General features: G+C 38.1%; 1 protein-coding gene across 3 annotated transcripts in view; it reads left to right on the forward strand.

The window, feature by feature from the left end:
- USP47 (ubiquitin specific peptidase 47) overlaps window positions 1–25,216 on the forward strand; it is a 51,690-nt gene extending 26,474 nt beyond the window's left edge. For 2 of the 3 annotated variants that reach the window (XM_032112740.1, XM_032112742.1), the window contains 20 exons: window positions 4,000–4,095; window positions 4,186–4,338; window positions 5,705–5,872; window positions 7,633–7,764; window positions 8,479–8,555; window positions 8,872–8,927; window positions 9,458–9,570; window positions 10,456–10,560; window positions 11,567–11,774; window positions 12,182–12,297; window positions 13,340–13,459; window positions 14,685–15,468; window positions 17,148–17,323; window positions 17,483–17,563; window positions 18,588–18,703; window positions 19,413–19,531; window positions 21,067–21,197; window positions 22,535–22,582; window positions 22,674–22,804; window positions 23,785–25,216. In XM_032112740.1, the coding sequence (XP_031968631.1) occupies window positions 4,000–4,095; window positions 4,186–4,338; window positions 5,705–5,872; window positions 7,633–7,764; window positions 8,479–8,555; window positions 8,872–8,927; window positions 9,458–9,570; window positions 10,456–10,560; window positions 11,567–11,774; window positions 12,182–12,297; window positions 13,340–13,459; window positions 14,685–15,468; window positions 17,148–17,323; window positions 17,483–17,563; window positions 18,588–18,703; window positions 19,413–19,531; window positions 21,067–21,197; window positions 22,535–22,582; window positions 22,674–22,804; window positions 23,785–23,959 (3,105 nt within the window). In that variant the 3' untranslated portion in view covers window positions 23,960–25,216. The remainder of the gene's footprint in view (window positions 1–3,999; window positions 4,096–4,185; window positions 4,339–5,704; window positions 5,873–7,632; window positions 7,765–8,478; window positions 8,556–8,871; window positions 8,928–9,457; window positions 9,571–10,455; window positions 10,561–11,566; window positions 11,775–12,181; window positions 12,298–13,339; window positions 13,460–14,684; window positions 15,469–17,147; window positions 17,324–17,482; window positions 17,564–18,587; window positions 18,704–19,412; window positions 19,532–21,066; window positions 21,198–22,534; window positions 22,583–22,673; window positions 22,805–23,784) is intronic. The other variant, XM_032112741.1, reaches the window with a different exon arrangement.
- Window positions 25,217–25,522: the final 306 nt, after the last annotated feature.

Here is a 25,522-nt window from a genome sequence, read left to right on the forward strand (position 1 = left end):
TGTGTACTACTTCTCAATACATGGGGACATTGAAGAACTGGGAAGGATAATGTCATGCTTGCTTTATTTCCTAATATGAGCTAATTCTGAAATTCTTCAGTGTGGTCTTAAGGTTTGCAGTTGGAATTTTTCTTTCTGATTCCCCACTCTATCCCCCAACTTCGTGTAGTAAGACAGCTTAGCTACAACCTCTGGGGCAGTGATATGTTGTCAGTGTGTAATTCAAGATGGTTTCTGAAAAAGTACTTATGCAATCTGCATTGTTCAAGGGTATGGTGTCAAAAAACCCCTGAATCAGGCTTTTCTTGAGGTCAGTAGAAATCTGGGCGTAGAAGCATCTAGCTTACTTCAGGGAGGTAAACAGGAGCAACAATTCACATTCTGATTTTTGTAGGTACTAGTGACTTTTGTAGAGATGCCTGAATTTAACAGCATTAGGCATAAGCTGAAGTGTTTTGCAGTAAAAACCAATACTTTGCAGGATGAACAGCTGAGAGAAAGGTAGATGCAACTAGGAACTCATAGGGATGCTGAAATAATATTACTAGAAAACAGGGAGAGTTGATTTGTAATACCAGAAAACTAGTAATGATACAAGTATTCCAGAGGTGTAGCAAATGCAGTTGTGTTTTAAGGGTTGTTAGTTTTCAAGATCTTTTGTACTATAGCTTTTCTTCTGGGAGTGTAAGTATGTGTGCAAGTAGTTCTTTTTTAGGGCAGAAATTAGTTTGGACTGTATGTGAACTTTGTGGTGTCCTTGCCAAACCGTTGAAGGCAGAATATGGATGATGTGATAATTCCTTTTTTCTTCAAGCTAGATTAGTAACAACGAGGTCTTGTATTTTTCATTGAACGTACTCTTTGAACACAGGGAAACTGATGAGCTCTGAAAATCTGAGATGGCAGTTAGTTTCCAATTTTTTCCAAGAGCAGTTTTGCCTAAATGCCATTTGTTGTGTAAGTTTTCATAAAGGTTCTACTGCTCCTACTCACATGTTCTACAAATTTACACATTTATGAATGCTTGCAGTAAGGTACCTGTCAAGCTACTGACTAGATCATAATGCATTTTTATGGAGGGAAAGTTGTCTGAAGTGCCTCTCTTGAGCCAGACAATAATTAGGTTTAATTGTTTCAGCATTTTAGTGTGCTAAGTGATAGAAATCTCAGAATATTAAGAACTGGATACACTCAGAACTTGGCTGGACAAGGCTCTGAGCAATGTGCTGAAAGTTGGACCTGATTTGAGCAAGGGATTAGGATCAGATGATCTCCAGAAATTTATTTCAGCCTGTATTGTTCTTTTGATTCTTTGAACTAGAAAGAAGTTTAAATAGCTTTTGTCATCCTGATCTGTAGCTTGATAATTTATGGTTTATTTTGAAGTGTGTGTGTAGGGAGTGCTGGAAGTGCTTAGTAACTCCAAGGCTAAATAACAGTTGCCACTTTGAAGGCAACTTCTAAGGTAAGGCTGGCTTCTGGTGGTGCTGCAGGGCAGGGGGGGTGTGGTGTGATAGGTTGTGCAGCTTAGCAGCTTTGTCACTGGTTTTGCTGAGTAAACTGTCAGGGTAGAGAGTAGTGAACTGCACTAGAATAGGACTTGTATTAAGAAACATCCTAATCAGCAGAACTAGCCTGGGTATAAAGGTTGTATAAGAGGCAAAAGAGTAAGCCTGGGGAACAGCAATGGTCATTGTCCAAGAATTGAAAAATACGTGGCTATTTATATAGCTCAAAAGTAATGGAGGTCCCAGGAGTTTTAATCAGGCCTTTCAAAGCACAGCTCACTATGTGTGGTAAGCAGTGAAACCTCAAGAATGATGTAATAATACTTTATTACCTTCTCTGGGGTCTAAAGCATCATCACTTCTTGCCTTATGTAAAAATTTATAGGGTGTTTCCTTGTTAAATTGCACATCACATGAGGCTCCATAAGCATTACACAATCACTTATTTATGTCCCATCCTTCATATATTCCCATTTATATTCATGTTGATACATGAGCTGCAACTTGTTTCTTACACTTGAAATACATTTTTGTTGCCTTAACTGCCATTTGGCTCATAAGAGAGAGCTCTATCACTGTGATTATTATGTCATTATGTGATGTTTTCTGATTCATGTTTTCTGTGTTGGCCATTAACGTTTTGCTTTCACTGAAATAGTTCTGAATAGTAGTCAAAATACAGTAATGCATTTTTTCTGCTTTGTTTTAAAGCAGGTTCTAACTTGTTTAGTCTTTTTTCTTATATTTTAGAATGAGATTCAGCACATTTCAGTACATAATCTTACAAAACATTAGCTGTTTGTGGCCCTGGAGTAAAAAGCAACTCAGCCTCTGTAGCATTTAGGAAATAAAGACTTAGACAGCAGTTCGATTCAGACTCTGAAGGGTTTTCACACATGTAGAGAGTCTTTGCCCACGAGCTGTGATTTCAGGGCTGTTCAAAGGCCTTTCTGGCTGGGTCAAAAAATGGGAAATTGAGATGACTGCCTTCATTGTACAGTTGTTCTATGGAGGTTGGCAGGCTTTTTGTTTGTGAAAAGTTGTCACCTGGAATAGGGTCCTTTCTTAAAAGTCCTTTCTCCTAGAGCAGCAGCAGAGCTTTTGTAAAATATTTGCTTTGTAGTTCTTGCTGCTTGCCTCCGTTCTTGAAAAGAAAGAAGGGAGAGGGGAAGAACTGGGGGCTTTTGTGAAGAACTTGGCAAATTCTTCATTTGTTCCCAAAGTGGGACTTGCCAAACAACATGATTTAGATACCAGTCTTAAGTTCTTTGCCAGCCATGTTATGACTGGTGAGTTTACTCTGCCTTGTTAAGCCCCTTCCTACTTAAGGGGAGCAGCCGCAGCCCTTCATTAAGAGACCATGATTTTAAAAACATTGTTTCTGTGCAAGTTGTGTTTGTTTTCACCTCCTTGGGTGAACAGAGAACTTTGGCTTCCCCTTGGAGTTCAGAAACCCAGAGCCTGTTGGAGTGCAAGCTGACTGGGTTATAGGTTTTAACTTTCAAAATCTCTGGGTAAAATTCTTCAGTGAACCCATCTCAATATTCTTAGTGAATTCTGTTTGAACAAGTTTGTTCTCAAGTATTTACACCTTAATGTGCAGTGTCATTGCAGCAATTTGTGTTAGGGAGAGAAGTAATGATCAATTTGGTTGTAGTTTGAATATTGTTTGCTGTAGTGAGGAGCAAAGTAGAAATCATTGAAGTCCTGGATATAAGCGTTAATGACAGAACTTCTGGGGTTTTTTGAACTACTCCAAACTAGGTAGCTGTCAGAAGACAAAATTCCAGTTATTGCTTAGTTGCCTCATAAGGTTTAGTGAGGAAACTACTTTTGTCTTTATAGGAGATGGCCATATCTGATTCTCACTCCTTTGGGAGCAAAACTCAAGTACTCTTCCCTCCGCCCTTTCCCCAGTTTTCACTTAAAAATAGGATCTTCAAATGTAGTTTCGTAAGACGCTTTGTAAAATAGGACTAAGGATGTCTTCATGCCTTCATTGAGGAACTGAGCAACTTTTTTTTTTCTGCCACTTCCTCTTTACCCATGTAAATATTGGATTGGCTCTCTTAGAAGAACTCCTTTAGGAATGCAGAAGAACTATCTCAAAACTCTGGGAGAGCAGGGCCAAAGCAGTGTTAAAAAATAAGCTCATTTTCACAACAGATGACTCTACCCACATGACAAAATGTGATGTGCAAGATAACAGGGGTAAATGTAATTTAAATTAAAAACAAAGACAATTGGTACTCATCAAATACTGAACGAGATACAGTTAACAGTAATTGTGGTTTTACTGTTTACCTTGGGCTGGGTAGAAAGCTTGATTTCTGGTCATGTTTATGTGAATATTGTGTCTGTACAAAAGTTTGTCCATCAAATTTTGGTGGTAGATTTAATTGAAGTATTTGTATGTGTCTGCAATCTCATTGTAAATTTATACCTGCATAGTAAACACTCTAAAAATGGGGTAACATGTTTTTATTCTTAGGAAGAAGCACTGCATGCTTTTATTCAGCCTGAGATCCTTGATGGCCCAAATCAGTACTTTTGTGAGCGATGTAAGAAGAAATGTGATGCAAGGAAGGTAAAGACTGGTCAAATGATTTGCAAAAATTACTTCTAATAAATACCACTCCTGATAACAGGAGCATAATCTTATCCTTGTTTCATTTAGGGTCTGCGATTCTTGCATTTTCCATACCTGCTGACATTACAGCTGAAGAGATTTGACTTTGATTATACCACTATGCACAGAATTAAACTCAATGATCGCATGACTTTTCCAGAGGAGTTGGACATGAGTGTCTTTATTGATGTTGAAGATGAGGTAAAGTGTTCGGTTTCAGAGAAAAGCATTTAACTTCCTTGAAGTTCCTCATTAAGAAAATCAAAATTCAGTCTTACAAACCCATTTTAACAACTTTGTGTACATGAAATGTTCTTTAGCCATGTTACTGTTAAAATTTGAAGATTTTTAAGTCTGTCCATGTGGATTTCTTTTTTTTTTTTTGATATTGCAAAGGAAGCATGTTCTCTCTACTTGGGGTTCCTGCTTCCATAAAGAAGCTGTTTCAGATTTCTTACATCTTCACTCGACTGATTTAAAGACATGAGTTTCAGGGCTTCTACATATATACTTAGCAATTCCAGAATGGAAGATTCTCCTGAAACTTGTGTCTGAATCTGTGTTGGTCATAAGAGGTGACGTAAAGTTTAAAAACTCTGAATACTGGAGTTAGTCCAGAAATCATTAGTGATGAATTCCTCCCTTCTGAATCAACATGTAGTGTATACTGTAGTAATAAGGTATTTAAATTTTTATTTTTTCCCATCCATCTTCCACCTTTTTACTTTTCTGGTTTTGACCAAAATTCATGTTGTGCAGTTACATTCACCAAGAAGTGTTTACTGTGCATTTTGCATTGAAGACCAAAGTTATTCCTCTAATTTCATTCTTGAAAACATTTGTTGGCTTGCACTAGTATAAGAGAAATACAGCCTGGATGTGCATATGGAGAGGCTTTTCTGGCTCTGTACAAACCTTTGTCTTAGGAAGGATGCCATGTAGACAACTTGATACCTCTCAAAGTGTCACTGAGTGAGTGGGATAAATGACAATGAAGATTGATCTGGCAGAATAGAACTCAGATAAAATTAACAACTGTCAGAAAATCAAAACAATTATCCAGAGGCAAGAGAATCAGGTAAGAGATGAATATACTGAGTGAGCTGCATTCATAGTAATCAGTCTTACTGTAGTACCTTGGCTCGGTCCAGTGAGTTGAAATGGAAAAAAAGGAATCTTTGATTGTGATTGAAAATATTTTCAGTCAGTTCTGATTAACAGGGCCATGTTACAACAGGTTTGTTATTTGATGTTAGACTTCCAGGGACTGAATTGAGTTAACTAGTGCATGGAATAGGTTAGTAATAAATACAACCTTGCCAAGTCTGAAAGCTGCTAATTACCATTCAGTTGTACCCAAAACCCAGGGATACTAGTTGAAGAGGTGGACTGAAGACACCAACAGAAGCAAGTCTGTTCTTGCTGCTGAATTGCAGAGGTCTCTAGTTTTTTGAGGAATTTAATTGTTTCATAGAGTGAATTTTTTTCATTTCACAAACACAGTTATTTCTTACTCCACGTAACTTTCAATGTTGTATAATGTTAGTATGTATGTCTTATTTTGAAGAAGTCTCCTCAGACTGAGAGTTGCACTGATAGTGGAGCTGAAAATGAAGGCAGTTGTCACAGTGACCAGATGAGCAATGATTTTTCTAATGATGATGGAGTTGATGAAGGAATCTGCCTTGAAAGCAACAGTGCAGCAGAGAGGATCTCTAAAGCTGGCAGTGAAAAGGTGTGTTTAACACTGGGATGTTAAAGGGGTGGCAAGAGGCTGGGAGGAGGGACATAGCTGGCGAGGCTGACCTGGATTCACCAGAAGGATATTCCCTGCTGGGCAGCATCATGCTCAGCAGTAAAAACTGGGGGCTTTCCAAAGAAGCTGTTGCTCAGAGACTGGCTGGGCATTGGTCTGCTGGTGGGGGGTGCTGAGTGATGCCGTTGCATCACTGCACTATTAATGTTTTTGTGTGTGTTTCCTTTATTTATTGAACTGTCATTGTCTCTAACCACAAGTGTTCCCACTTTTGCTCTTCTGATTTTCTCCACCATCCCACTTGAGGGGGGTAGTGATTGACTGGCTGGAGGGGTGCTTTGTTCTTGGCCAGGGTCAACCCACCACAAATGTAAATGATAAAAGTATAATTAATTCTGACATTGGAGGTGGGGTTAGAGGTTGGGAGTGTGTGAGTTTATTTAAATTTTCAAAAATTAACACTACAACAAAGGAAAGAATTCAACTGGTTTGGAGGTCACCTGAGAGTAAAGGTCTTCCCAGCTTGTCAGAGAATTTCCAGATAACTTGTTTTGGCAGCAGACCCTCCAATTGAAGACCTGTTTTGTCTTGTGAGCAGTGTTTTTACTTTGTGGCTAGCTATCAAAGGCCCACCAGATTTAGCTGCAAAAGCATCTTGCAGCTTAGTAAGAGAACATTGGAAAGTTTTTATCAGTGGTATAGATGAGACCAAGGGTCTAAATGTTAAATATTCCTTCAGTCATCTTAAAATAGAGGAATTAACAGAAAGTCAGTCCAAGATAGCAGTCATCCTGCTGTGGGACATAAAGGTTGGTAGAGATTGCTGATAAACTTGGTTGAGTTTTCTGGACAGTATAAAATTCATCAAAAATCTTGACTTTTATGGTGATGTCTACAATATGTACTTCATGTATTGTTCAGTGAACTCATCTGAAATTAGGCCAATAGCCTTTATTCAGCCTTGTTAGGAAGCTGTTTGTCTTCAGCTGGTACTTTCGTAAAGTAAGAGTTTTAAAGGCTGACTTACATGTTAATCTCCACATCTGGCCCTGTTTCTATTTATCTTGAACCATCTGAGAGGGTTTTTTTGGTGTATGTTCTGAATACTGTCAGTCTTAGTTGGAAGTCACGAAAAAATTAATTCCAGTCACTTGACTGGAACAAGACCAGAATATTTTAATGTGTCTGTAGTGCAAGTGGGATGTCCAAGTATTGACAGTAGCTTTGGCCAATTATTTCATACTACTTGTTCTCAAGGCAAATAAGCTGTCAAGCCAAGCTTTTTGGTTTGGATATCTTAATAAGGGATGTAGGATATGCTGAGAATATAAAGTGTTTCTCCTACATAGTCTAAAAATATCCTTGTAACACTTGTGAGTCAGTATGGTTCAGTTTTATTTTTTAATTTATATGCAACACTGAAGGCATGTCCTTAGTGCCCTGTGTTTCCATCCATTTATCTATGAAGCGAAAGTGTATGACAGCAAGTGTGGAGAAGGGTGATTGCAAATAGGCCTAAGCTTTGCAGCTACAAATTCCTGTATAAAGTTTAGCATATCAGAGCTCTAGTTTTGTTCAGTGCCTATTACGTTAATTAATTTCTATTACACAGATCTACTCTTTGCATCCAACTATTTACATATCTGGATTTGTGTCCTTGTTTTAAAACTTTTTAAAATGACCATTTGCTTAGCTTGTCTTTACTGGATACATACCACAACGTTTTCTTCTCTCCACAGAGTTCTTTACTGTATGAGCTCTTTTCTGTCATGGTTCATTCTGGAAGTGCTGCTGGTGGCCATTATTATGCCTGTATAAAATCTTTTAGTGATGATCAGTGGTACAGCTTTAATGATCAGCATGTTAGCAAGGTAAAAATAGTATTTTTAGTTATCTTTTCTACTCACAAATGAGCCAGTAAGTTTCTGTTTTGTGGTTTTCCACTTAGCTGCACATAAAACCAGCTTCATTATATGTATTTCAAGTATTTACTTGATTTCATCCTCTCATCCTAATCTCCTGCCATATACATATGTTTCACTCATTAGCTTAACTGATTTCTAGGGGGTTGGAGTTTTTTTATTATTTATCTATGTATTTTTGGGTGGTGGGGGAAGGAGTGTTTCTCCTTGGCAATGAAGGTGGGATGGTTCCTAAAGAAGCCTTTATTCATGAATGGGCCAGGCTGGATTTAGAATTTTGCCTTCTGTACATGTGAAGAACATTTTTTGCTTAGAGAAGGGTATTTGTAGATCTGTTACAGCTCAGACTGTGCTACTGAACCTGTCCAGCTGATGCAGGTGTTCCAGGTGTCATCCATAGATGTTATTGCAATCAAGAGCCTGTATATTTTTCTCTAAGAAGATCCTACTCTAAAAAACAAAAAAGTATGTTTGCATTCATTGTAAAATGGAGAAGCAGATCACTTTGAAATTGTTTTTGGAAGTTAGCAAATAAGCAGAAATATTTTAAAAATTGGAATTATTAATATAGTGTGTTGTGTAATGCCATGTTTCCTAGTGAGAATAAATGCATCTCGATTACTGCAAGTTTCTCAAATAATCATTACATTGATTTTCTGTTAGATAACTCAGGAAGATATTAAGAAAACATATGGAGGATCTTCTGGAAGCAGAGGCTATTATTCCAGTGCTTTTGCTAGGTTAGTAGTACTGTAATGTTACTTCTCTTTCTGGTAGTGTTCTAGTGTCATCAAATGAATGGCTGAGGTGCATGTGCTTAATATGTTACCTTGAAATTAATACCAGGTGCTTCAGATGGTTGTAAGAACTACCCTGACTGCTGTTTCAGATCATTAAAATAATGTGATAATTTTTTTTTAGAATCGTTCTTGGTTAGTGTATTAGTAAGATAGATATGACATAGCTCCTTACTGAAAGATAAAAACACCAAAGCAGCTTCTGAAGCCAGTATTGCCTCCTGAGTGATAAATTCAGCTGTCTATTCTCTTCCCCCAGCTCCACAAATGCTTACATGCTGATATATAGACTGAAAGATCCAACAAGAAATGCAAGTAAGTTGGACAGCTGTATTTGCATAAGTTGGGTTTTTTTAAACTTAAGTGTTGCATGTTATGATTATGATTTTGTTTCTTGTTACAAAACAGTGTCATGAAGAATGCTAATCTGCATGAGGTGCAATATTTATTTTACCACAATATAGATGATATCTTGAGACTTTTGTTATCAACTAATTCTCTTTCTAGAGGAGTATTTACATTTATTGTAAAAACAGGATCAAGTGCAGTCATCAGTCTTAGTGTATTTCTTTACAACATCAAAGCTTTCCGTACTGGTACTGGAATCTTTTGCTACTATCACTTTCTTGTGTTGCTGATAACATAAGTAAGGGGAATAAGAGGCAGATTTCCATTTAATTTAAATAATGAAAAAGAGAACAGGGTGTAGTATAGTGGGAAATTCGTGTGGAAAAAAGAAAGGTGTGAAAAGCCAAGATAACTCAAATATAGGTATGATGCCTAAGGTGTTGCCTGCTGTGGGAAAACTGTATTTTTTTAAACTATTGCTTTGTTTTTACTGGCAGAGTTTCTTGAGGCACATGAATATCCAGAGCACATTAAACAATTGGTACAGAAAGAAAGAGAATTAGAAGAACAAGAAAAGAGGCAACGTGAAATTGAACGCAACACGTGCAAGGTTAGAATTTCTGCTGGACTGAGTAACAATACATTGCTAGTGGGAAATATTTCTACAGTAAACAATGGTTTTTACTACAATACAGGGACTTCTTTATGATAAATGTTTGTACTAACAATTCTTTTAAATGAATTGCACACCTGTTGTAAACCTGTATGTAGAGCAGGCGTCTGCTAGAGATATTCACCAGACATTTTTGTTGAGTTCGTGTATGGCATGTGGATTTGAATTGGTATCAAAACCAAAACAAAACTGGTTAATCTGGCATCACTTATTTTCAGCAAAATTACTTCCAAAGAATGTGTCATGCTGCATGCTGGGTGTGTTAAATCTTTTCATATTGCGCCCCTTGACTTTGTGCAATGGTGCTTCTTAAACTAATTTTGAATAGTTACTTAGCAGAAAGAGCAGAATGTTTCCCAAGCCTAGATTCAGTAGGAGCAAACAAAATAGGTCCTCAGTGGCTTACAAGCATGGCAGTCAGCTGGTCTATCTATGAATCAAGTGATTGTTTTATGAGGAAGTTCTCTCACTGCAAAATGTGTAACTCTATGTGAAAAAGGAATTTCACATTAATTGTTCATGTGCATTTTGCTTTGGAGCATTTGCTCACTGCCTGTGGCTACATCATGTTCTGGTTATAGAAGCTGTATCCTGGCTTGGAGAAAGATTCAGATATACACATACACCTCCTGTGCCTTTGACATTTTCTATCTGCAGTTGTATAACCAGCTGAAAGGTAGCCATCCCATAGCTGAAGTAGAGCTAAAGGTGTATTTCATATTAGATTGTTTGAATATGGGGTTTTCAACTTAAATGTAATCTAATAGGAAAGACATTTGAAAATGCCTTTGTGGTCATTTTTCTTCCTCCTGTATTTCATAGATTAAATTATTCTGCATGCATCCTACAAAGCAAATAATGATGGAGAACAAATTGGAAGTCCATAAGGACAGAACACTGAAGGAAGCTGTGGAAATAGCTTACAAGGTATGCTGTGCATAATAGGGTAGTTTAATTGTTAGATGTAGCTTTTTCTGCTGTGTCTTCAGATTTTAAATTTCTAATGTTGAGGGAGTGTTGGAGAGTTTGCTGTGGTTTTTTTTGGAGGGTTGGTTTTGGGGCCTGGATCTTGGGAAGTTCTGTATGATGGGGTTGTTTTGTTTTGGTTTTTTTTTAAAGGTGTTCTAGTTGGCCATTATTGGCCAAGTTTTCTGCCAGTAGCCATCAGCTGATTGCTGATTGGAATGATACAGCCTGCCCTTTAAAATGGCAGTATGATCTTCCATACCCTTATTTTAAAATCTGACAGTGAGAGCAGCTGTTAGACTCACCATGACCTCAGCAAGTTGAAAGAATTGTGAACACTTTTATTTGTATTGCAGTCAAAATGTTGTATTAGATAGTTAATAACAGAGTTCTTGAGAATCTTCCTGGGTAGCTAGTTCAATACCATGAGTGAATACCAAGGCATCTGTTGATCTCTGCCTTCCACAAACAGCTAGAAGTTCAAGACATCAATTCTTGCTCACCTACTTGTACTCTTTGGTTCTTGCCATATATGTTTTTGGCTGTGAGAGTACCAGCAAGGCAGATTCAGATTAGGGATGTGTTAACATCTTGAGATGCACCGAGGATAATTAGTGGCTCTGACTTCCTCAGGCCTCTAAGATGCCATTTGGTATAAGTGATAGGCAAAGTAGCCCTCTGAATATACTTCTGGGACCTGTCTTCCTGTGCTTGTGTACATACTTTTCGAAAGTCCCTCTTTTCTGCATTTTGATTTAGGCTTGTATTTGCATTTGGAAACATCTATATTTATTGCATGTCTATATAATATCTATGATGTGTTTTCTAAAACCAAATTGACTGTTGTGAATTCAAGGGATTCCTGGATGTATACACAGTGAGATATTTCTAGCTTGCAAGTTAAAAACTAAACTCACAAATGAGCTGTTACTAAGTGTTTGGGGGGTTTTGTGTGTGCATGTTGTAGTTAATGGATTTGGAAGAGGCTGTTCCCTTGGACTGCTGTCGCCTTGTCAAATACGATGAGTTTCATGACTACTTGGAGCGCTCCTACGAAGGAGAGGAGGATACTCCAATGGGTTTGTTACTTGGAGGGGTCAAGTCAACGTACATGTTTGATTTACTGTTGGAAACAAGAAGGCCTGACCAAATTTTCCAGTGCTATAAGCCTGGTGGTAAGACATGTAATTACATATATGATTTTAGTCTATCCTTGTCTATATTGTGTGATGGCACAAGCCCAAAGCTGTAAAACAGCTTCAGTATGAGGTGTTGGAAGAAGAAAAACTAAATTTTACAAAGTCGCTATTCAGAACTACATAGTGTGCTGTGCTGCTCACTTGTTTCTAGTTGAAGTAGATCTAAGGTATATTAAAATTTGTCAAATTGGAAGGCTTTTTCTTTTTTGGCTTGAAATTTGATGGGAAAATGTAATTCTGAAATTGGACTGCTTTTCAAGTTCTTACTGTTTGTATTTAATGCAAGCCCTTAATCATTACATCAGACAAGCATATATGTGTTTTCTTTGCCTGTTGAATTCTCTCTGTGTGTGACTTTGTTTTCTTTTTTCTTCTGCCTGCAGAGGTCATGGTAAAGGTTCATGTAGTCGACCTGAAGACTGAATCTGTTGCTCCTCCAATAAGTGTGCGAGCTTATTTGAATCAAACAGTTTCAGAGTTTAAACAGCTAATTTCAAAGGTAATATACAGTCCTCAAGGACTTGTAGTAAAGAGTTTTCATTCATCGTCACTGTGAAAATACGTCATCATTTACATACCTAAAATGAGAGCCTGCACCTTTTGCAGGTCATGCTGCGAGTTCTGTCCAGCAGGGTTCAGTTAGATGTTAGAGTTGAGCATGTCCATCTGCTCATGCCTGCTGAAAGCAGCAGTCTGCTTCTTGCTTCCATCCAGAGTTCTATCCCAGCTTCTGCACAAGCTTAGCCACTCTCTGGCCATATTACTTACTAGTTTACTGAACAAAAACTTCTATGGAAAAGCTGAAGAGTCAAAATAATGTTCTTTTTGCCTCATAGCTTGAACAACCTTACTGAGAGTCCAGCTGGTGACAGAGCTAGTGAATTGTTACCATACAACTGAACCAAAGTGTAACTTCCCCCACTGGCTTCAGTATTTGAAACCTAACATCCAAAACTGTCCACATTCTTTGTGCAATCTCTCCTTTCCATCCCAGCAGCCACTTGTTACTAAGATGCAAGTTGATTTTTACATGGTTTTAAACCAAGGGACGCTACTGCTTCCATTGCATTGGAAGACAGAGATTGCATTTGCTCATTCCTGGGTAAAATAATTCAGTGGTTGGTGTAATTTCATAATATTTGTTATAAAATATGATTACAGCAATTTGAGTTTAGTCTAATTAATAATTAAGTGAACACTGCACAAAACCCATTGCTTGAGAATATTTTTTTATTTTCATTTGATTCCTACATTAGGGATAAGACCATTGTCATTAACAATTTTCCAGTTCTCTGCAAAACCAGGCCATTTTGTGCATCTGACCTTTTGGAAAAATTGACACTTGCTACATATCAAATGGTGGAGGAAAGGCACTGGGACTGAACAGGTTTGGGAGGTTTCCCCCTATGTTGTCTTCTGCAATTTCAAAGTTGACAAACCAACCTCCTTTCCCTGTGAATAATCTCAGAAGTGAAGTACATGTTTCAGTATTTGAAGGTATGTATAATGCACGTTATCTTCCTGTCCATGTCTTGTTTTAGGCCACGCACCTGCCTGCTGAAACCATGCGGGTCGTGTTGGAACGGTGCTACAATGACCTGCGTCTTCTGAACGTCTCCAGCAAAACACTGAAAGCTGAAGGCTTTTTTAGAAGCAACAAGGTACATGCTCTGGTTTTTAAATTGTTCACTCATTGTATTTGTAGACTTACCCGTTGTGTTGTAAAAGGCATATCTATGTGTATAGAATTGATAATGGATAAGTGTCACGTATTTTGCTGTAGTGTGTGGGGTTTATGTGCCCAGTATGGTGGTGCTGATGAATACTCCAGGCTGTATATGAAACCAAGCATACGTAAGAGAGAGTGGATTGAGAATCAGACATCTGGCTGTTACTGGTACAAATGATGCTGAGGTTAACAGCCTTATGATAAAGACTGTTAAAAGTCAAGCATTCTCAGGAAACAAAGATAGATGTATTGCTATGGAGCCTGCCTGGGTGTGTTTCCTAACCCACCTGAACAACTGTACCTGCTCTCAGTATTAAACTTCTTAAAAAACAAGCGTCAAAACTAAAAGCAAGTTTTTGTTTCCATCTTAAATTCAGTAGTTTTCACTATGAAGGTTCCCCTTGGACAATTTATATTATTTTTTCAGGAAAGACTTCTAATAAGTATTTCCAGTAATAATTGTGTAATGCAGTCAGAAAAAGAGTAACTTAGTACTCAAATAATTTTAACATTTTAAATGTATACATTGGCCTTTTTTACTAGAGTAGAAATAGCACATCTTTTAGCACATTTTGCACATCCTCTGTCTCTGAAGTTTAAGCTCAATGTTAAATCTTCTTGATGAAGAAAGATTAGGGAAGGTTTTGATGGCTCGTAGCTGAGCAAAACAACGGCATTGAGTTGTTATTCAGTTCCTTAGAGCCCTTTGACAAAGGGAAGAGAGACGTTTAAATTGCACTACTGCTCGCACATGTCTACATTTAAAACTTTCTTATGATACTGTACTAGAAAATAAAAATACAGTCTGCTGCAGTGGTGGGGCTCATTGCTACCCATAACTGGTGCTATGCACAGCTGAAGGGTGCACGTGGAGTGATTTATGAGTCCACTTCTGAACATAAGTGTTTACTGCAGCTGGTTAGTCTGCTTACAGTTCACTCCAGTCTTATGAAAACGAGGAAAAGTGAAATCATTATCTGTAGTCTGTATACTACAGACTCCTTGGTCTATCTTTTTCTCAGCATGTATTTTAACATTTTGATAAAAGGTGGTGTTTCTTGATGGCATTATTTCTAATGTGTGCTCAATCCTGTGTTTGCTGTTGTTGCATTTATTTAAAATAACGCCGCATGATACAACACGTATTTTCTGTTCAGGTATTTATTGAAAGCTCCGAGTCTTTAGACCGTCACGTGACATACACAGACTCTCAGTTGTGGAAGCTTTTGGATCGCCATGCAAACACAATCAGAGTGTATGTTTCATTGCCAGAGCAAGCTCCTGCATCTCAGCTCAGACGAGCGCTTTATCAGAAGTCTAGTGGAGGTGCAGGCAACTTGGATGAACCTTGTGAGAGAGTAAAAGGACCTGTAGGTAATATGAAATCTGTAGAGGCAATTTTGGAAGAAAGCACTGAAAAACTTAAAAGCTTGTCCCTGCAGCAACAGCAGCAGCAGGAGGGAGATAATGGAGACAGCAGCAAAAGCACAGAAGCCAGTGATTTTGAAAACATTGAGTCACCTTTAAATGAAATAGACTCTTCAGCATCGGCAGAAAACAGAGAACTTGAAAACCAAATTCAGATTTCTGATCCAGAAAATCTGCAGTCCGAGGAGCGGTCAGACTCAGATGTCAATAACGACAGGAGTACGAGCTCAGTGGACAGTGACATCCTCAGCTCCAGCCACAGCAGTGACACTTTGTGCAACGTGGACAATGCCCCCCTCCCCCTGGCTAATGGACTTGACTCTCACAGCATCACAAGTAGTAGGAGATCAAAAGCCAATCAGGGGAAGAAGGAAACCTGGGACACAGCAGAAGAAGATTCTGGAACAGACAGTGAATATGATGAGAGTGGCAAGAGCAGAGGAGAAGCACAGTATATGTACTTTAAATCAGAACCCTACACTGCAGAGGAGGGTTCAGGAGAAGGGCAAAAATGTATGTATTCTTTTTTAAGTGCCGTAAAAGAAATTCTGTGTGTTTTATTACTTAATTCATATGCTGTGTTAAAAAAGTCTAATGACAGTATTGAAAACCTTGTTTATAATGTCAAATTAAAACTAATGGAAGTGCAAAGACAGGATGTGATGCTCAGCAAAATCTAGCCTAATTTTGATCTTGTAATAAGTGATTACGTATTTGAAAAGTGTCTTGCTTTTTTGTTTTAAAGAAAATGAATATCTATTTACATGTATTGATAGTGTTCCCTGGAGAGCAAGCTGAGTTGTCTTCCAGTGAAAGGAACATAGTTGCATCTGCTGCTGCTGATGCACCTGTTTCACAATGCACTTATTTAATGTGGTTAAAACAGCATATTTCTGTTACTATTTAGACTAACAAACCTGAAAAGCCCTGGTCATTTGACTGTAAAGAAAATTCAAATATACTTGATATTGACAATTTAATTCACCAGCTGAAATACAGTGGGTACGGTGAGACATACGGCTGACATGAAAATGTCCGAACAATTTCGGTATAAGAGCCTAAGTGGTATAAAATTGTCATAAAAATAAATAATTTCAACAATGCTTTGTACCCTCCTGTGCTTTATAGCTAACAGAATAATAATTAAAGAATAGCAGGATGTAAGATAAATATTTTGAAAGGCAAAGGTTTTCATGTCAATCCAGAAACTCTGATTGTAATAGTAATAGATAAAGAATTTCTTACAGAGAAATTGATTTGCATCTACTAAAGTTTTGATAAAATTACTCCTTTAGCTTGGAATAGTCTTTCTTTGGGGCTAGTTTTGAACTACTTTCATTTTTCCCTGGTTTGTTTTGGTAGGTCTAGTTGGATTCAGGAATGATTTGTTTGCAGTAATTTTGATGTTATCATAGTACGCTGCATAAACAATTATCCTGAGGGGAAAGCTTTTATGTATTTTTAGTATAATTCAGATAATTTATTTGTTCAGTTAAATATTCTGAATAGTTTTTTCTAGAGTGTCATGACATTATATAATCACGGCAAACTGAACCCGCTACAGTAGTGCAGTACAAATTGCATGTATTAAGAAATACAATTTTTAAAGATAAACTATTCACTTTGCTTTGCAGAATTTCATATTACTGCATCTTTTCCTTAATTACAACATTATTCCATGAAAACGTCCCTTAATCTGGACTTGAGCTTGCCTTGTGATATCCTGTGGCCTTCCAGAACACAGAATTAACCTAACTTTTTAATGCTGAAAGCCAAGAAGGAAAATGAAAGGGATTGGGTGGCCTGTGCCTGGCCAGTCCCAACACCAGAGCGGTTCCCTCTCCCTTGAAGCAGGGCAAAGCTGTAGGAGGATTATCTGCAGTTGCTCCATGGGATTCTGTTTGTTGTCTTTCTGCTCCACTATGTCACTGAATGCAAACCAGGGCGGTTTGGCACTGTTGTGTCCCCCCCCGAAACATCTGCCCATAAACACTTAAAATGCAGCAAAGCTGTTAAAGGTTATAATAACATCATTAGATAAAATGTCCATGTAGCCATGAACCATAATTCAGGCTTTTCAGTACTGTTTTGCTGCAAGTGGTAACTTGGAATATATAGAAATTGTGTGTGAGAACGCTTTTTGTTTTGGTAGCAAGGTGTTTCATACCATTTTTATCTTTGTTTTTGCTTAGGGCTGATGGTGCATGTTGATAAAAGAATTACACTGTCTGCCTTCAAGCAACACTTGGAGCCTTTTGTTGGAGTTCCATCTTCTCACTTCAAAGTCTTTAGAGTCTATGCCAGCAATCAAGAGTTCGAGAGCGTTCGGCTGAATGAGACCCTTTCGTCATTTTCTGATGACAATAAGGTTATTCAGAAGTTATTTTGCATCATTAAAAATATATTGGTACAATATAGATAAACTTAATTTACAACAAGTGAAATAATTATTGTGGTCTTCGTAGCGTGTTACAAAATGTAATTCTGATTTTGATACTAGTTCTAACATATTCCTTTTGCCTTCTAGATAACTATTAGACTTGGAAGAGCCCTTAAGAAGGGTGAATACAGAGTCAAAGTCTATCAGCTTTTGGTAAATGAGCCTGAGGTAAGGCATTGAATGTTTCAAGACTGATTCATGAAAATATTAGTATGTGGCCTGGCCAAGGTTTTGCTTTGAAATCTTGGGAAAAAATGAAACTCCTTCTTTTCTTTACATTTCCCTGCAAGTTTTTCTGGACTTAGAAAGGGAGTTTGAGATGATTTCTGTTCCAAGTAAGCAACTGGAATGTGATTTACAGTGTCTCTAAAGTGTCTTTATTTCTATGGTGTAAATGGAGGACAAGTGAATTGTTTCTTTGTTTCCCTTAAATGCATGACAGTCATGTAGCATTCTCTCCAAAGAAGAAAGTGTGTTTGCTCGTGGTTGTGGTTTTCAGATGTTGAACTGATCTAATTCATTGCATTCATGTGCTGCAGACAGTGCTTATCAGGGTGGTTTTCTGGGTAATGGCCCTCTGCATAAGGCAAGCCTGAAGCCAAAGTGCCTCTCTTGCAATAGTGCAGCTCATAAGCTTGTTACATCTTTTGGGGCATGAAGAATATAGAGGTGATGTCACTATATAGATTGCAGTCTTTAGAAGCTGACTTTGTATGCACTTTATTTTTTGGACAAAACTGCAGGATATGTATTAATTATGAGGAAAGACTAACTGAACTGCTAAAGCAGGGAATAATAAAAGTTTTAAAGTAACTCCCATGGAGTCATGGAGTTCTGTCTGATCCATGAAAGGCAAGAAAGTGGCATTTTTATTATCATGTGGCTTATTTAATATGAAAGCTCCTTTCCCAGTGTTTGGAATGTGAATGTAATGGTAGCAGTTAGCAGCACAGCACAGGCAGTATTTCTGCACAGGCATTCAGAGGGTTTGAGTGCTCTGCCGAAGGGCAGCTGCAACACAAATTAGTTACACCCCATTTTAATGAATTCATTGCCTACCTTGTTAATGAGAAGCCTTTACTGGTCTTTTTGCCAGGTGGATGGGACTGGTCATAAGGTATAAACAGAGGTAAATTACAGTTCTGTGTTCAAAAGAACTCTGTCTTTAATCTCTTTCTGTTTATGTTGACAGCCATGCAAGTTTCTTCTAGATGCAGTTTTTGCTAAAGGAATGACTGTCCGACAGTCCAAAGAGGAGCTGCTTCCTCAGCTTCGAGAACAATGTGGCCTAGACTTGACAATTGACAGGTAAACCTGATTAAATATCACTCTAAAATGTGTTTGGGGATTTCTTTCCTCTTGTGGAGAAGGAAAATCATGAAAGAAGCAGAAATAAATTGCTGTGGTCTTTGAATCAGTTTGTGAATACAAACACTAATTCAGCAATTCTTCGCTTTCATCTCATGCAGAATGACTTCTATAGGGGATAATATTTACCTAGAATTGCCTGTGTGCAACATGTCTGCAGCTTTAAATCTCTCTAATGTTGGTTTCCTTCAGAAAGGGGAACATTAAGTAAATCAATTCATAAAAGAGCCACCTGCTCTCTACATGCAGGCCTAGCGTAGATCACTGCAGCAAATTACTTGTGCAGCATCATCATGTGTATGTACAGCACCGATTTGTGCTGTCTTCCCTTTACCATAATTGGGTAATCCCTAATTAGGAAACTGTTTTCTTCCCTTAAATCCCTGCATATTTCTTGCATTGAACAAATGGAACACAGGCTTGTTTTCCTTGTGTTTATGAATGATTCAACACTAAGCCAGTAGTGGCACCCTGCTGTCAGGACTGTTTCAGAACATTAAACTTGTTCCTGCTAAACCTCACCAAACCTTGCATTAATGAGCTGTAGTATTTCAGTTTTGTCAGAAAATACTCAGTTTTTATCTCTGGCAGTGCTAAGTGTTCATGAGCAGATAGAAGCTCACTGGGGTTTTTGGTGATGTATTTATAGGTTTCGCCTACGAAAGAAAACATGGAAGAATCCAGGCACTGTGTTTCTGGATTATCATATCTATGAAGAAGATATCAATATTTCCAGCAATTGGGAGGTCTTCTTAGAAATACTTGATGGTAATGATTTCTTTTTGAATTGGTCCTGGTGATGACTAGTTAGCTGAAATATATGTGTGCATATACATAATACATTTGTATCGTTTGTTTTAAGTCAGCACAGCAGTTCAGGCATTTAGTAGTTTTCAGACAGGATTGCAAAACCACTTCTGTCAGGAAGAGCTAATTTTGGAACAGAACTTTTGTTCATCAAAACAATTTTGGAATCAAATATTAGAGAGCAGATTGTTTCTGAAATTCTGCTTAAATATCATTTAAAATATGCCATTTCTTAAGCAATCCTTGGCATATACACTTAAAATTTTGATTCTGAATGCAAAAGCATAATTTAAGGGTAAGAAAAGAAGGCCATGCTGTTTGTCCTCCAGATTAACAGATGCTGCTGTTAATGTATAGATGAAGAATGTGAATTCCATTCACTCAGGAATTTTCTTCCCAAGCATACCTGATTTAAGAAGTCTCACTTAGCAGTTAGTCACAGCTGTGTTCAATTCTGGTATTTTCAGTTCTAACAGAATTGTGCCAATGCAAGTATCAAAATATGAAATGAACCTGGGAGGTTCAGGAGGCCCGCAGATTCCTATGGACATACATGTCAGCTCACACTGCAGTTAAAACTTTACAGTTTAAATTCTTTGTTATTAGATTTAGATAATTACTGTAGTGTTTCTGTAGTGAGTTGGTCTTGGAGATACAGCTTTAGACACTGCAGCCCACCTAACTCACAGAGAGATTACAGAACGCTCGAAATCCCTGTAATCTATAATGGGTTCATGCAAAACAAGCATGTAATATTTGCCATAAAACTCTAAGCCGCATGTTCTGCATGTGCTAGATTATAAAATTATAGACTAATTAAAAGTAAAAATAAAATCAACCATTGGAGATTTCACTTATGCTTATCTCATTGTAATATAAACAATATTGCTCCGTCAGCCAGAGACTGCTCTGGAACCTGAAACAAGATATAAAAAGGCTGGAGGCAGCACATACTAAAGCTCTTGAAGGTGGTGGGTGGAAAGAAGATTTCAATAACAAGTGTGGAGTTGGTGAGGGAGATCTAGAAGTTGAATGGGGAAATCTAGAGATCTAGAAGTTAAATGGGGAAAGCTTATTTTGGTAAAGGAAGTGAAGCACATGATAGGAAGGCCTCATGCAAATGCCAGATCTGGAGTCAGGTTCTGGTTAGGTGGAGAGATACTGTGTGGATAACTGAGCTGGGTGTTATGGAAAACTGTGCCCTAAAGAACAAAAAATGGCATGGCTTCAAGGAGATCCTTCCCATGAAAAATTCCTTTAAAGGAGCTGATAACACTAGCTGATGACTTCAGCTAAGTCCTATTCCTTTCCTCTTCCCCGTTTTTATAAGTGAACTGCTTGCAGCACACTGGGTTACTTAATTTGTGTATGTATCTGTAGGACAGTCTTCCATATTAGAGTATGGTTAAACTATGGACAAACCCTAATTTAAAATAGTATTTTTTGTGATATTAATACAATAATACAATTGATAAAATAATCTATTTCTTTGCTAGGAGTAGAAAAGATGAAATCCATGTCACAACTTGCTGTTTTATCGAGACGATGGAGGCCGTCAGAAATGAAATTAGATTCTTTCCAGGAAGTCGTACTAGAAAGCAGCAGTGTCGAAGAATTAAAAGAGAAGGTAAAATGTGTAACATGATGCAAGTTTCTTGTGATGACCAAGAGCCTTATTGATGTTCTGTGCTGGGAAGCACAAAGATGTCATAGCTCCAAAAATCTTGTTGCATGGTGATAATTTTTCTCCAGGAATGGATAACCTATCCCATCCCATTACCAAAGCCACATGAATTACCAACTTTACTTCTTAGTTTCACATAATGGTCTGGTATGAAAGTATTCAGGTGAATACATGCTAAAAAAGTCACATCTTGATGTTTAAGCAGCTTAATAGTACCTGTTTCCCTTATCCTCAAAAAACACACATGAAAGAAAAGCTAAGCCATTGCCACTTTGTGTTTTTCAAGCTAATGTTTTGTTATTCCAAAATACCAAACCTTTCAGCCTCCTCATACTTGAATTTGAGAGCTGTTGGTGAGAGGTGGTGTTGCTGTATCAAGTAGGTTGAACTCTGTTTTGGTTGGAAAGTATGGCTGTGGTATGGTTTGGTTTTGCTTAAGGCCAGGACCCTCTAACAGCTACGCAGACCGGTGTCATCCCAGCAGAAATCTGGAGCAGGAGTGTCTCCTACTGAGACTGTTTCCTTAATCCAGTGTATCACAGGGTTCCACTCTTGGAGAAATGTTTATTTATGTGTGGCAATGCCCAGTTGTTAGGAGGCCACCTTGGATGTTGAGGCCAGCAAAACTGCTGGTGTCAGTGACCCTGAGAATTGTTAAATTAGGGGGGTTAGTTCACAGGCTGGGTTTGTGCTTTACACGGATTAAGCTATGGGCTGCTTTCTTGTATTCTTCAGATAGAAATGAAGTTGTGGCTACAGGTACTTGCATGCAGTCAAGAATTCCTCCTCACTTGTATCTGAAGAAAAGAGTTGGCTGCCCTTGTTTTCTTAAGAATTGATATGCAGGGAGCAATTTTAAAGTGCTGGTAGGAAGTGCAGGTGTGTGGAGGTGGGTCTTAGTCATGCATATTTTACAGCTGTGCCTGCTCCCAGGCTGAGTGGGTAACAGCTTCCTGACACACGAGGAAACTGCTGAGGGTTTAACATGAGGCAGTCAGTCTCTGTATCCTGGAACTTGCATGTTACTAATTGTTTCTATGAACGTTTGTATCTCCCCTTCAGTATTAAGAGAAGTGTGATGAAATACTGTCACAGCAAGGGTCACTTGTGACACACACTGGTAACTTGAGAAATGTTAAGAATGTGTACTTGTCACTGTTGTTTTGTACATTGGAGGACTTGCAGATAATTCACTTCTAGATTTGGCAACTATTGACTTTATGTAGACATTGTGTAATGGTGCTTTGGAATAATATTAAATCCACCATTTCTCTTCACAGCTAAGTGAAATAAGTGGAATACCCTTGGAAAACATAGAATTTGCAAAGGTAAGTAAGATTTTGTGTATTTTTAGGTTTTAATGGCACAGATGTGTGAATGTGAGTTTTATTGTATTAACTAAGTAATTGGTTTTTTCAGGGTAGAGGAACCTTTCCATGTGACATTTCCATACTAGAGATTCATCAAGACTTGGACTGGAATCCAAAAGTATCTACATTGAATGTCTGGCCTCTGTACATTTGTGATGATGGTGCAGTAATATTTTATAGGTATGTCTTTCATTACAGTATAATAAACCATGCAAAAAAAAAGCTGTAGTTAACATTTAAGGGGTGATGTAATGGACAGGAACATAAAATACTCTTCTGTTATCTTAAAGAAAAGAAGGTTTGAAATATTCAGCTGAAATATTTGTGCTCCTCAGCTTCCTAAAAGTCTGAATATTAATTAAGTTTAAGAAAACAAGCACTGCACCCTTTTACTCAATCCTCCCTTCCAAACCACTGAAATTAAAGCTAATGCTTGAGTGTGTATCTGGATTTAATTTCTTAAAATTAAAATAGAACCATATCCCACGTGGAGTTTGTGAGTGTCTTGCTGTAGGTTTTGGAGAGCAAGGATTTTATTTCCTGAGTTTATTCCTTTGAGAAATTAGTATGGCTTCTTTCTAAAAAGCCTTTTACGATAAAAATTCTATTAATATGAAAAATGTTGATCAGCTGGTGGCAGGAACCTGGGGCAGGAGCTGAGGACTGAGAGCTGGAATATTTTCATTTCTCCTAAACTCGGTGGGTGAGGCAACCTCATGGACACATTGTTTCTGTGGTATTTTTCATAATTGCATGCAAGCTGGGGAGAAACAGCTGGTTAATAATGTGCTGGTCTTGATGAAAATTACTTGTGAGAACATCTGGCAGGGACTGGCTGACACACTGCTTCCAGCTGTTGGCACTGTGACCAAAAGAGCAGAGCAGAGCTGTAGCTGTCTATACAGAATAGGAGTAAGAGAGATGGAGGAGTATGGGCTTGTTTCTTCCCCTGGTCTGTAGTCAGTCAGAATGCTGAATGTTCCTGCTGGAAAAGCAGGTTTAGACACATTGCCTGTTTTTGCAGAACAGAGCAATCCCTGAGAAGTATTGTGCTTAGTTGTGGTTTCTACTAAGTTGCTTCAAGTGAAAAAAAAAAAAAAGCAGAAATCTACTTATGGTTACTGTATTGATCTGAATTTGAACATATGTTTACGTTTTAGGGATAAAACTGAAGAATTAATGGAATTAACAGATGAGCAAAGAAATGAACTGATGAAAAAAGAAAGCAGCAGACTCCAGAAAACTGGACACCGGGTAACCTACTCTCCCCGTAAAGAAAAAGCACTAAAAATTTATCTGGATGGAGCACCAAATAAAGATTTGACTCAAGACTGATACTTGCTATAGCATTTTCCCTGGGGAATTTTTTTTGTTTCCAATCAAAAGGTTCACTACTACTGTGTAGTGCCATTACGGCAGGACATTCATTAGGTGTAAAGCGCTGACACCAGCACCGGCCGGGCGGGGGCCGGCCCAGCGCGGGGCCCCGCTGGGCACTGTTTGACTTGGAATCATGTTGTGCACTATAGTCAAATGTACTGTAAAGCTAAAAGGGATGTGCAAATAAAAGATTAGAACTCAAAAGTGGGCGGGGAGGGAAATGAGTGGAAATTGTTGAGGACAGTGTGCACATAGTAGCTAGTGAAACTAGCCTCCAACAGGATACTCATAGCTTAATAATAAAAGCTGTGCAAAGGCCATGAAAGAATCCTTTTCTCTGTTTGTTTCACTGATACACGCATTACCTCATCAGAGAGTCTGGAGTAAATGTTAACACATTGGTTCTAGGAAAGCAGCGGGAAAGGGCTGGACATGGGAGTGCTGCCAGTGTCAGGTTTTAGAATATTCTTCCATAAAACAGGGGGTCTGAGAGGTGTCTGCAGGAAGCTGCCAGCAGGCGTTGTTTGTTTGCAGAAGTGCTGTTGTAGGGTAAAGTGGTTTTCTAATAGGTTACTGAAGCCAGTGAGCAGCTCTAGTATATTGCGTTCGATGTGTAAATAAAATCTGCCCTATCCATTTACCAGAACTGCAGTTCAGCTATTTACCATGGTATTTCTTTACACATATCAACATTCATTGTGTACATTTGGAAGTATAGTTGCCTATTTAAATTTGTATTCATTTTATGTTTGATGATGCTGGGTAATTTAGGGTTGTTCTTCCCCTTGTTGCTAAGTTTTTGTTCTGTTCCGCTACTTTTTGTACATTTTGTTTTTAAGACTATTACAACTTTGCATCTTCTCCACCCGCTGAAAGTCAATTTATTTTTCCCAGAGTTGATTCCATAGCTATATGTAGTCAAGTATTGGGGCAACCTCTTAACACCTCAAAGTACAAACTTGGTAGTTCAGGCTGTGGTGCAAAGACTGATGCAGTCAACATGATTTCTCATTGCAAAGCCTAGGAACAGCAATTTTTTGCTTTGGTCCATAAAGATCAATAGAGAACAATTCTCCATAGTTTTTGGAAAAACCACCTAATTTATAACAATCAAAAGATTTTGGTAAACTTTTTCATGCCAGATGCTGTTTACAACAATGAACATGCCAATAAAACATTTGTTCATTCTGTTGTGTTATTTTAATCATTAAATGCTGTGGTTTTTATTTAAAAAATTATGGGAGTGTTTCATGGAAATACAGACTTTCCCAAGGCAGTGCTGGAATTGCAAGGCTGTGTGTTTGTGTGTATGTGCACACCCCCTCCATGTACAGAGTGTTACAGGAACTGCTTTAAAGCCTGGCTGCTGCTCCTCTTTACATTCACACCAAATTTTTCTTCAACTGTGAGTTTCCTTTCCCAGAACTGAATTTCTCACCAGTGAAACTTCCAAGTATAATTGGCAGCTAAATTCCGCTCCAGAGGGAAAGGGGTGTTCAATAACAGAACCTTCAGCTC

Source organism: Corvus moneduloides, chromosome 6, assembly GCF_009650955.1.
Source record: "Corvus moneduloides isolate bCorMon1 chromosome 6, bCorMon1.pri, whole genome shotgun sequence".
Lineage (NCBI taxonomy): Eukaryota > Metazoa > Chordata > Aves > Passeriformes > Corvidae > Corvus > Corvus moneduloides.